At 46.3% G+C, this 13,004-nt stretch overlaps 1 protein-coding gene across 1 annotated transcript in view; it reads right to left on the bottom strand.

The window, feature by feature from the left end:
* LOC104542837 (RNA-binding protein 6-like) overlaps window positions 1-8,945 on the bottom strand; it is a 50,722-nt gene extending 41,777 nt beyond the window's left edge. Inside the window, 4 exon segments of the mRNA XM_010187290.1 lie at window positions 3,783-3,852; window positions 4,789-4,878; window positions 5,583-6,921; window positions 8,840-8,945. Coding sequence (XP_010185592.1) covers window positions 3,783-3,852; window positions 4,789-4,878; window positions 5,583-6,921; window positions 8,840-8,883 — 1,543 coding nt within the window. The 5' untranslated portion in view covers window positions 8,884-8,945.
* Between the last annotated feature and the right edge of the window lie 4,059 nt (window positions 8,946-13,004).

Raw genomic sequence — 13,004 nt, 5'->3', positions numbered from 1 at the left:
TCTTTCCCTGAACAGCTTTTCCCAACTGCTGGTACCAATCCCGACACGAATCCTGGCTGGAAAACACACGTCCCAAGCTTGTCCCACCACAGACTGCATCCAGGAGAACAACTGAACAGAAGGCTCACAGTACGCTTCACGTTTTCACTTGTTACTTGGACACCATCGCAGCATCTTTTAAGGGCGAATAACTCATCATAAAAAGCCCTTTGAGATAAAGACAGCTCCACGTGCTCCCTTCTCCAGAGCACACGTGTGTGTTCAGGCAAAGAGCCCTGTGCGCATCAGACGCTTGAGGTGGTACCTCAGACCTTGCTTATGTTTGACATCAGTCAGAGAAGCAGAAATAAAGTTTGATGAGAATCAGGCAGAAGGTAAGTTTAAAATACGATCAAAACCAAAAGCAGGACAAGGTGTGTTCATGTTAGATCCCTCGAAGGTCAAAAGGTATGGGGTTGCAAGTTCCTGGCAGTCAGCACCAACGCAAGCACCCAGTGGCAGGAGAACGACGGACATCGTGCCACGTGTAAGCGGTGCTGCTCCATGCAGCATGAACAACTCCATGCTTTGAAGCCACAGGAAGCCCTGACCCCAGTGAGCAGAGATAAACACCCTCAGATAGGACAGGAGAAGCTCACAGGCCCCTTCTCGGAGACCTGCTGACAAATCATCACCGCTAGCACCTACCAAAGGTGAAACAGCGCTGCCTCGCACCCAGAGATACTGCAGGCTACAGCAGTCTTTGATAAGATCCCACTGTCACCACAGGGTTTATTCCTTATAATGATTAATTGAGCAGACATGACCAAACACACTTGAAAAGGCAAGCTGAAAGATAAGCCAGCAATCTAATACAGTTATTCCTGCCAAAGCTTACGCAGTGCTTTGGAAGAAACCCTCTTCCCCCTGCAGATGGATGTGATACTTCTGGTCTGAACACACAGGCATTAATTGAAAAATCCGATGGAAATTCCACGTTAATGTTGCGTAGGGTAATACTACAAAGTCTGACTTTAATATTTTACAATTGTCTGTAAATATCTGCCTTTTCTATTTAAATGGGATTACTAAGCCAGTTCCCAAGGTCTCTCATTTCACCACCTTATTTAAAATCTAGCCACCATTTCAGTCTGTCGGCTTCAGAGACAAAACAGTCTCAAGAATGAACAGCTTGAACGCATACAAAAAAATCACACCAGGTATATTAAGAACAGCGTTCTGTGCTCGGCACAACCTCCAGTGAAAACAAGCTTCCATTAACACATGCACAGCATGTAAAAAGAAAGGGCTTTATAAAGAAAATCAGCTGCTTTTTCCAAGAAATATCAACCACGTATTTTCCCCGAGAAGAAAAGAGTCTTGTGAGAGCTCGTACAGTGGAATAATCCTGTCGAAGCTGCTGAGATAAGCTCTGTGACAAGCGTTATCTTTTTGTGAAACTGATCCGAACCCCACTTATTTCGAGCTAATTGTGTGTTATCTGTTATGGCTGTTATTGTTCCCCGACTGCAGCTGCAGCCATTCTTCTCCCAAACACCCTCAACACGCATACTCACGATTAATGTTATTATTTAACAGCTCTGGACAGCACTCAGAAATACACAACCCACTCAGACAGGCTTAGCACGCGCTCTCCTGCGCCAGGCGGCCGTCGTCCCCCTGAGCTGATACAGCAATGCAGCCAGTGGGCCCAGGTGTACCCAAGAGACATCAGTAACCCAGCAAGTTTGCTTTTAATTCTTATATTTACATACACACCCCATCATAAAAGTGTTGTTTAGCCCGCTACTGGCCTCTGGTTTCAAACAGGTTTAATGTGAATTCAGTTTCACACAGCTCTCTACAGGATGCCCTAATGTGAAAGGCTGGATTAAATCTACTACAGCTTCAAGTCACTCAGTTTCAAGAAGTTGTTTTCCCAATTCAGGAAGTTATTATTGTCCTACATGTATCCACCTTGCGTAACAAGGATCAGAAAGCTGTTTAAATCAGCAGCTGCATTTGCAGCCTCGGGATGTAACAGAATGCAAAACAAAGTCTTGGGTGTGTTCACGTAACCCAGGATAATGGTACACTGCTTAAACTGCTGATGTTGACTGGACGGGGTTAAAGGACAGCTTTAAGTAGCTCATAAAATATGAGCTAATTTTAACTTCATTCTCTCCCTCCTCACAACTGTCAGAAAAACGTTAAAAAAACCCAAATCCCAAAAACTTTGCAGCTGAGGAGAGAGACTGGAACAGAATGCGGCTTTTAGAGAGAGCAGAAAACTGCAACCTTTGTGTTGCATGTGACCACCAGGGCTTCTGCAAGGAGCTCCAGACACTGTGGCTCACCCTGAGCAGCCTTTGAAATGGGGAACGGGAAGGAGGAGACAACAGTTCTCTAACGAGGGCTGTAAGTCCTAACGACACACATGAGAACAGACTTAGGAAGAGACTCCTAGGTCAAGATGATTTATTACTGAAAAGTGATGCATTTCAGAGACAAACAACTGACAAATGACATCAGCATGGGCAAAAAGTGAGCGTGTTGCAATTATGGGGTTGCAGTCAGTGCTGCGGCTGACGACAGCCACGCTTCACTATGCTTAGGAAAGAGGAAGGGAAGCAAGATTGCCTGTGCCCCTTAAGCCCTGCTTGTTGTGCCAGACCCAGATTATGTGACACAGGGTTGTTCTTCAGTTCAAAGGTTCACAAGAAGGTTGTGCAATCTCCTTTGACCACTTCCAGAAACAAAAATATACTTGAGAAATACTCGACTGCCCCAGCTTCCCTCCCCAGATACTAAACACATAGGAAGCCTTTATATAATGTACTGACAAGAAGAATTCGAGCTGCTTCACATGCAACCCATACTGGTAATAAGAAAATGCACTGACAAAGGTAGAAGCCTTTGCTTTCCTAGGTTAAAAAAACCAAAGACACACATAGAAAACAGCCCTGCCACGTCCCTTTCTTTGGAAAAACGACAGAAATTCACTCTAGAGCAGGAGCTGTTCAGTATCATCAGCAGAAGAGGTAACTTCAGATGGCCCCCTCTGGTTTCCAGGTATTCCCTACCAGTATTATCCAAACCAAACCCCAGGACTCACCCCACATTTCCTACCATCGCACCTCTTTGTTCCAGTAAACCATTCTCACAAAGCAGCCTTGTAAAACATTTCTTTCTTCAGAATCCTACACATACTGATCAGAAGTATGGCAAAACTTCATTCTTTGAATGAGGAAGAGCATCCAGACCCAGTATTTGGATAGTTCTTTGTAAAACTTACTTTTCCTTTTTTTTTTTAACCTGTCTTCATATCTGAGGGTAACAGTTTCACATTACTGAAGGAGAAATGTTAGGATGCATGAGGTTTCACGAGGACGCTATTTGTGCAAGACAAGTTCCACAGTAAGACCATCTCAGAAAGAAGATGCAGCACAATCCAAAAGGATTTAATGATAATTTTTAAAAATCGATGGGAATTAACCTGCTGTCCCATGTCAGCATTGGCTTTACTCTCGATGGCTATCAGAACAGCCTTACTGTTTTTTTGCCACTGCTCTCACATCTATCTAGAGGCAGCAGAACAAATGCTCTACCTCTGAAGCAGCAGCGAGCGCAGCCATCAGTTCTGAAGACAAAAGGACAAGCTACAAAACTCAGTGAGCATCTCAATTTGAAAATACCTGCAGTTACGGTACCAAAGACTTTAACCAGACTGCCTAAGTGAGTATCGGTGTGAAATACGCCCTGCGGTAAACCTGAAACCAGAAGCACTGGCAAAGCATCCTCACCTGAACTGTAATCTTTCAGTCGCAGGTCCTTCACAGGCGTCCCATCCGGCCCTCGGAAAGCGTTGAGAATCTAAAGGAAAACCAAGATCCGCTTCAGTCTCCAACACAAAAATCTCAGAGAGCGAAGCACTTGGTAATGCACATTTCTCTTTCCCCAAGACTTCTTTTCTTTATAGGCTGACTGTGTTATAAACCGGCACATTTTCCCCATTAAGTTCCTGTAGTACCCAAGGACTGCTTACTGAGTTTTGGGAAGTGTTTTGGGGTTTCAGTGAAGTAAGCAAGCACTATTTACAGCAGAATTGAACTGTGTAAAGGTCTGCCATGCTGCTTTCGGACAGACAGTCACTGCCTTTAAGAAAATCAAGGGGCATGGGGTGACTGTTCTGAGTCTCATCAGCCTCCAATGGACAAAGTTTCTGCCATGAGCTCTCCAGTATCGAGCCTCAGCAGCTCTGACCATCACAGCTAACCCCAGCAAAAACTGCTGCATGTAGGCACTGTCATGTCTGCAACTGCCACCAAAAAACCCCCTAATGCAAAGTGGAAGCTTTTGGAAAGGGAGCTGCTTTCACCTTGTAGCCTAGGTTTCTTTTTCACTAAGATCAGCAGTAGTAGCAGACATCTTTTCCATCTTTATAAGACATCAATCAAGTAATTTTAAGTAACTAAGAAGGAACAAGTGCACCGAGACACTACACATCTTCTGGGCCCAAAAATATAGCAGCAAAGTACTAAGAATATTCAATGTATATAAAGCCATGCTGGATGTAAGGCATGTTAAAAAGAGTTTGGATTTGAGGGGGTTTTTTTAAGCCACCAACACCCCAGATGTGACTGCAGAAAAACTCATTGCTTCCTGACCCCCCCAACACCCAAAATAACATTGCAATCACTTCTAAATACGTATTTTCCCTGGGGAAAATAGCCAGATCATCTGAACTGCACTAACCAGGCTAAAAAATGGTACATTTACAAGTTTTTGGATTAAAAGCATCCCACTTACATCATCCTTTGTGGCAGTTTCAGGCACTCCTCCTAGCCGAATGAGTTTGCTCGGCTTCACGTATTTGGGACAGGTCCGGTAATCTTGGTCCTTGAGTTCACACAATCAATAAGGGTTTTAGAAATGAGAGATGCCAGCTCACAAGACACGCAAACAGCAACAAAATACAGTGGTATAATTCAAAGGCCCATAAGTAGACTGGCTCAAATCTTTAACCACAGAGAGCTCTGGAGGAATAGCATTACCAACTTCATCGAGCTCTACAGTGAGATCTAGGAACAGGAAAATAAACCAAGCAAATCACCTCTCTCTGCTTTCCAGCAGTGGGAGACTCCAATTCAATAGCAGTCATTAACTCAGCGTTACCATTACTTTCAGATTTCAAAGTTAACTCTGAGAACAGCTCTACTGTTCTGCACAGGTCCACCCAAGCCAGTAGCTTCTCTCTGGTAGTGCTCATAAGCAATGCCCAGGATAAAGTAAGAAAATAAGTTTTTCTATAGATTACTTCCCCTTGATACTCCCCTTCTGGTCATTTGCAACCTGGGGACCTTCTGAACCAACTCAGATTCTATGTATTTAGCAATACTCGATTGCTAAATGGCATTTCTCTCGAGAAGGAAGTATTTCTGAGACAGAAAGGATGCCCAATAAAACAACCTGGAGCATGAGAATGATCGTGAACTAGGACAGAACTGAAGTGATGGGATATGAAGGGAAGACTCCTTCCCAGCTCCTTCCGCTCTTTGGCCAACACACATTTAACAGAAATGGGGACTGACAAAACCACCTACCTGAAGGCTCTTATAGGGCCTAGAATCTTTGCTGGGTTTTCCTTCTGAAAAGGACTTGCCATGTTCATAATCAAACACCTGATGCCCTGGCAGCCGGTGATCCACATCACGATACTCAATGTTTCTGTAGTCGGTATCTTGCCTTCCGAGGAAATCCAGGCCGCCTTCACCCTTTAACTCAAGCTCAGAATCGGATCTTTGCTGCTCCCCCCCAGCAAGCTGCTGCTGTTGCTGCTTGTTAGCAAAGGTCTGAGGTTGCTCCTCTTGGTCCTGAAGAGCAGGAAGAGGTCCACGGCTGTTTTGGAAATTGTGTGAAGTGTCGTCTTCAAGAGCCAATCCGAGGGATTCCTCTTCTCTGGGTGGTGCTTCTGAATGTTGAAATTCTCCTTTTTGGCTACCAAAGGGAGTTCTATCTAGACCAAGTGCAGACTCCTCTCTCTTGCTGGTGCTTAAACCAGAGCCCTCTCTTTCTGCTAAAGGTGCAGCAGATTGGTTGCGCCTAAAATCTACAAGGTTTTGATCCACAGGAGGCATTTCCCTATCTGAAAAGTCCATAGGAGGAGCCACATCTCTGCTCCTAAAATCCTGATCGGACCGAGACCTGTGCCTATTTCTGAAGTCTGACGATGGTGCATTTCTGTTCCTGAAGTCGAAATCAGAGCCTCCCATGCCCCTGAAGTCCAAATCAGGTACATCCCTATTCCTGAAGTCTGAATAGGAATGCTCTCTGCCCCTGTAGTCTAACTCAGACACATCTCTCGCCCTAAAGTCCGAATGAGATCCATCTCGACCTCTGAAGTCTAGATCAAAAGACCCCCTTCCCCTGAAGTCTGATGGAGGTTCATCTCTGCCCCTGTAATCCATGTTATGTGCCTCCCTGTCCCTGTAATTCATACTGAACGACTCCCTGTTCCTGTAGTCCACTGAAGGAACGTCCCCACCCCTGAAGTCCATAGGTGGCCCTTCTCTCTCTCGGAAGTCTGCAGAGTACATATCCCTGCCCCTGTACTCAGAAGAGGGTGGCTCCCTACCTCTGAAATCCATCTGAGACTCATCTCTGCCCTGGAAGTCAGGTGGTGGGAAATCTCGGCCCCTGAAATCGTGGTGCCCCTCCCCACCTCTGAAGTCACTACGTGGTCCATCTCTAGCTCCAAAGCTGAAAGAAGGTTCCTCTCTGTTGGCAAACTGAGGATTGAGGAGGCCTGAGAGTGCCTGGATATCAAAAGGAAGTGATTCTCTGCCAGAGAAGTTGCCAGAGTGTCTTTCTTGAGCAAGACTATCAAGGGAAGGAGGATATTCCCTGTTCCACCCGGGAGCAAACCTTTCTTCTTGGCTCCCACTGTAGAAATAAAGACAGTATTATTCATAACGTGCTTAGAGTCTCAAATCTACACAGCAGCACATTCTTCTCTAAACTTTTATAGAGCTGTGTAACAGTCTAAGATCCGCAGAAGATATTGAAGTTTGGCAGTTTAAGATGAGGCAGCATACGACAGATGTGAGAAAGTAAACTTGGGTGCTCCCATTTCAGCACAATTTCCAGAAGCACTCAACAGGGAATACCTGCAATATTAATGGGTTAATGATGGTAGCAATCCACAGAGTCCTGCACTGCACACAGCCGTGCAGCTGCTGATGGTTCCACCAGCTGGTGTGGTTGTTCATTAGCACCACCAGCACATGCCTGTGAGGAACCACTTGAGCTTAAGCTCTCCAGGCAGTATTACAAACTGCTAACTTAACGTGTCATCCTGAGGCAGATAAAAGCAGAGGTTACCAAACACACTCTATTATGAACATATTACAGAGACTCATTTATGCTTCCTTGTGCTGGAGTCTGAACTAGCAAAATGTTGAAAGCCATCAGTTCGGACTTTGAGGATGCCTCACAGGAATATGCCAATAATCAATGTTCAAGGTGATCCTGTGCTTGTGCCTCCAGATTGGCTGTCTTAGAGCGACTTTACAACGCGATAGCTATGAGCTCTCCCGACTTCTGCATAAAACCACTCAGGAAGAGGTTTCTTCTGACACAGTTTTTCAAAACACAATGAGCTTGGGGGTTTTTTTGAGAGAGCGAGCTACCTGATTTTTCATCTCAGCAAGGCCCCAATGCATTTAAAAACCAGAATAACAATATAGTTTAAAATAATACCAAGTGCTACCCAAATCAGTGAACATTTCCTTAGCAACTACAGCAAGTCTTGCTGTTCCTCAAGCTTCACTACAGAATCACTCAACAACAGAACGCAAGGTGACATCTGCACAGGGAGTCAAACCATATCCAGACTTCCTAAGCTACACAGCCCTGTTTCACCACCACATAGAATAGTCATTAAAACTTGGTTCAAGGTTTGAATTCCCCATCCAATACAGTGAAGAGTTATGCCAATAAAATCCATTTAAAAATGAGCAGAACAGCACTACTGATGTCATCACAAAACACAACCGCGCTCCTATCGATAGTGTTGAGACAGTTCTGGAAGACACAGGTTTTTGTAGCTCAGATGCCATCAGCTTTTTCAACACATTACAGCTGGACAATTATTTGAAGTGTTCTTATCACAGAAACCTAAGGTATGACATGAGGAAGTACCTTTTTCACACTGATGTTCAAGTAACTGAGGGCGACACGTGAGCAAAAGCGGAAAGAATTATGCACAACAGAGGAAAACCCTAGCTCTGGGTGGCTCCACTTGCAAACACAGGGCCAGGTGACAACCAGAGGAATGTAAAGTAAGAAAAATACCATGCTGTGCATGTCCTGTTACATATGAATCTTTAAAAGCGACATTCAAAAAAGTCTTATGAAGGAGCATGGCCAAGAACATGGGGATACACGGTCCACTCAACCTCATGGAGAGAGCTAAACTCGCAAAGCTCTCATGAAATCCTGTGTGCAATGACAGCACCGGTATTTCTGAAGTTAAGGCAAGCACCATGGTTGAGGAGAATGAACATCACACTATGAGGTGCTTCTCTTCTAGGTCTTAACAGTCCATAGCACCTAAATCCACGTGGCATAGCACCTTGGCTTACAACAGCTAAACTAAATGTCACTAGAAAAGGTGCTGTGAAGAGATATAAATACTAAAACCAAACACCTGGCTCCACGTGGACCTCAGAACCTTCTACCAAAATAGTTTGCTTACAGGGGGTTGTGCATTAACACTGACGACAGAAAGTTCCTGTGGCTTCTTCTAAGAAGAATATGAAGAAGAATGTTGCTGAAACAAACAGTACATTCAAATGCTTACCGAAAAGACCCCATTCTGTTCCCTTGTCGATGGTCTCCCCACATTCTGATCTTTTCTGGTAGGTTTCCAGAAAAGGCTAATCCACTCGAGAACGCCAAGACAGCACAACCTGTTGAATGAGTAACACGACAATAAGCTGCAAGGCAAGGAAAACACATCACGTATTAAAACAGCACCGGGTGAGTGGAACGCCTGATCAGGATCCACAAATATGCAAGACCACACTCAGGCACGGATGAATTTAATCCTTGCGTTTCTCCACGTTCGAATTTGCAAGCTGAAAATCTGAAATCAAACTGTCAATACGGGTGGGCACACAAGTTGATATCTGCCTTGATTAACATAAAGCCTTCCAACATAATGTGCTGTCTGACACTATTTAGAGTGCAGCTAGAAATGTGAGAACACCACCATCTATAAACAAGGACCGTCGCTGAACAACAGTTTGCCATTAATGTTTAATCCAAACTATTTTTTGCCAAAAGCTCCTTGCTGTTCGAGGAAGCGATCACTACTATTGGTCTGCTAAGCTTACTCTGCCCTTAAAAGTATGAGATAACAGAGCAGGCTGTGCCAATAGATCACTACAGGCACTGTTCTCCAATGCTGCCCTCATCAAGTTGAGTGCTGGAAACAGCACTTGCCTCAATAGAAAACTAAAATTTCATCCCCTTCCTCCCATCAGTGGAGAAGGTGAGGATATACTGGAGATTGCCAAAGCCAGGACTTGAAATGGGAAGTAGTTCCATCTTTCCCCTCCAAAAAAACACCAGAGCATGGAGCAAAAGGAGGTAGCTAGCAACCTGATGGTGTCAGACCTGCTCTGGCTTGTCCAGTTGCAGTGGTTCAGGAGTGCTGCTGTGCCACCAGACCAACATTAGGAGACCTGGGGCTCACGTGCTTCTGCAAAGCAGCTGAAAAGTCAGATTAAACTAACTGCAGTGGTTAGGAGGAACAGAAGACAGTGCAGATAGTCACTGCTGGGCCTGGCGAGAGCGGCTCACGTCAAAGAAAAGCACACAAGATCCTGCTTCATCTCACTTCTGAAGGCCAGCGCCACCGTACAGGTGGCAGTCGACAGGGCAGGTTATGATAGACCTTATAGCAGTGAGCGAATCCAGCAGCAACCTGTGCCAAGGAGCTAAAGAGAGCTGCCCTGCTGGCAGAGAGCTGCTGGGGGCCATCGCCAGCCAGCACACGCTTATGTGGGAGTCAGGGATGGCAGGGCCTGGCAGGCTTCTGTACGCAAGGCTGATGAAGGCAACCTGTACAACCACCACTGATCCATCCTCCAGAGCGTCATCTCTAACGAAACAGGCTCACTATGTCAGGTCCGAATGGTCTGCTGACGTTTTACACGGCTCTCGATGCAACAAGCACTCCTTGGTCCCAAGGCCTTTCTTCACAAGCTCTATGGTGTTTTCTCTCTCAGAGGTGACTCTAAGAGAACTGACACTGCACCCTCCACAGAGAGGAAAGGCCAACAGAGATGGCTGTTGCGGTCATCATCACAGTTGGCTGTCATCAGCCAGTCCTTTTATCTACGATCTGCAGCCCGCAGACATCTGCAGCTCTGGTGTTTCTTGTTCTCCCTACTTGGATTTCCTTCCCCAGTCCAGTTCTCATTAAGTCAACAAGCTTAAAAAAAAAAAAAATTAAAAAAATCCTTTGCCAGCTGGAAAATGTTTAGACAGAATATTCAAGCTATCAGATGGAAAAAAACCACATTGGACTGATACCAGACCTGGCACAGATCAGCCAGTATCCATGAGCGTGAGGTCACGGTTCAATAGCACAGGCAGCAACGCTGCCTCTGACAGCCCCTCCTGTTCAATCTGACGGGATTCGCTTTCCCTGCTCTGCCTGTGGCAATGCACAGCATGTTAGCTGTGCCAGCTTGTGTTTTTCTGGGTCTGCACCACGGATGACCCTCCAAAAAGAGTTATATTTAACCCAGGTTTCTTCAGCAACACGGTTTGCTACAGAGCCCACTAAACAAGGTGACAGCAAACTGCAGGACAGGGACAGAAAAACTTCTTCCCCTGCCTTCCAAGATCTCCTGAAGGTTCGCCCTGCCACAACAGCTCCAGTGAACGCACGCTGCGATGAGACACCATCAGGATTCATCCTTCTGCCCCAGGCAGGTAACAGCCAGCCCAGCTCCCACCTCCCTGCTCGCAGGCAGATGCTGGGAGGCGGGTCAGAGTGAGTAAGGCTGCTTGCCAAAGACACACCAACAGCACCCGAGGCTGAGGCCAGGCTGACAGCAAAGCACGGCAGAAATCCACCCTCGAACGCAAAGAGCTGTGCACCCATTGGTTTTGCCACCGTTCAGTCACAACCACGCAGCTGAAGGAAACGGCAACAAAGGACATTTCAGAGGAACACAGGAGCGCAGCCACAGAACGTGCAATGTGGTCCAGCTACTCACAGAGCCTGGATCCGGAGCTCTTTTAAAGACAATAATTAGTTTTCACAATTATACCAGATATTCTGGAGGGCTGATATGCACCTTGAAAGCATGCTTTACACTCCCCCTCTCTGCTCCCAGCTGGCTCTGTTTCCCAGTGGCAAAGCTGCAGCTCCAGTGAAGATACAGAGGGTTCATCTCAAAGGAGGGGAAGCTCTTCTGTGGCCTTAGCTCCCCCAAGGACCAGTGGTCCCGCAGCCCTCCCAGGAGAGAGGTGGAGCTCCAGACACTCCCTGGCAATTAGACCCAAGGAATTCCTCAGGACCATGCCCCTGAGCTCCTCAGTGCAGCCCCAGCCAGCCCAGCGCCTGGCACTGCCGCACAGGGGACGTTCCTGATCCCACTTGCCAACCTGCAAGTGCCAAGCCTGAGGACAGGCTCTTTTGGATCTCTTCTCACAATTTACAGCGTCCTGTAGTAAAATAATAGCATTGTTTAGCAGAATCACGCAACTGAGCCAGACTAAGAAGATGATCTCTGGCAAGGGGCAGAGTGAGGAACGCCAGCACAGACCTCAAGCATCTCCTCATCGACCCACACCCAACTTTGCACCTTGTTTTCCAAATCTGGAGGAAGAGAGGAGAAACTGGGAAAAGCGACGTTTCAAAGAGATGCTGTTTGCAGAAAAATACTCCAATGCTCACAACTTCTCTTCAAAAGAGATTCGGCCAAGGCTGCCAGACTTGGTATTTATAGATCAGGCAGAAATCAGACACGTAACGACACACAAGTCCACGCTCAAAGAACAGAGGAAGTCATTTGCTGCGGAACAACTTTCTGCACCCAGTAAAGTTTCTGTGAGGCTGAGGGAAGGAAAAAGCTTCTGTGAAATTCAAGAACTGCAGGAGGTACAAGCTACAGAAACTGCACGTAGCCGAGAAAGCCTTTTATTTCCAGTGTTAAAGTCGAAGATGTCAAATCCAGGAGAAATATCAAAACCGTGACACTGCAGCTTGAAAAGCAAAGGGAGAGAGAACCCTTTTGGCTCGTTCAGGTGTCAAGCTGGAGGTTTTAACGTAAAAATGGGGACGTGTGTGCTTTTCAGCTGCATGATGCTTTTAAAAACACGTATTAGAAACAATTAGGTGAATTTCTAAACCCTTCCTCATTACTGTCCTGACCTTGCATGTCCCAAAGGACTTCACGAGCGCATTCCCAACGAGGCAGCGTTGGGAGAGACGTCCATACCACCAATGTCCTGCTGGGACAGAAAAGTAGATCCTGCCTTCACCAGTATTTCCAAAATTAATACCACACACCAGCAACACCACCACCAAACTCTTGCAGTGCCAGTTGTTATAGACAACAAAACCTGAGAGATCACAGTTATTACTCCCAGTAGCTCACAAGCACCACAACACCCAGTCCTCACCAGCCTGCAGCAACGGGCCAGCCACATCCTGCCTCCACCTTAGCCTTTATTTCCAGTCCAAAATCCCATTTAGCCCATCACTGGGGATTACCAGCAGCTAATACGCTCCCACCGACAGCTCCAACTGCCTTCCTCTGCATCCCAGCACGAATCCAGCCCTATTTTTGCCCATCCCTTTACGAAACACAAGAGTCCTAAGATACTTTTCACCGAAACGCATGCGACACGGCGTGAAAGAAGCCCAAATTCTGACAAGGGCCTCACAACACTGAGATACCCAAAACCACCACCACCACCACCACTGACAGACCCCGGCACTTGGG

This window comes from Mesitornis unicolor, unplaced genomic scaffold, assembly GCF_000695765.1.
Source record: "Mesitornis unicolor isolate BGI_N332 unplaced genomic scaffold, ASM69576v1 scaffold8916, whole genome shotgun sequence".
In the NCBI taxonomy this organism is placed as follows: Eukaryota; Metazoa; Chordata; class Aves; order Mesitornithiformes; family Mesitornithidae; genus Mesitornis; species Mesitornis unicolor.
This window is presented reverse-complemented; position numbering and strand designations above follow the sequence as displayed.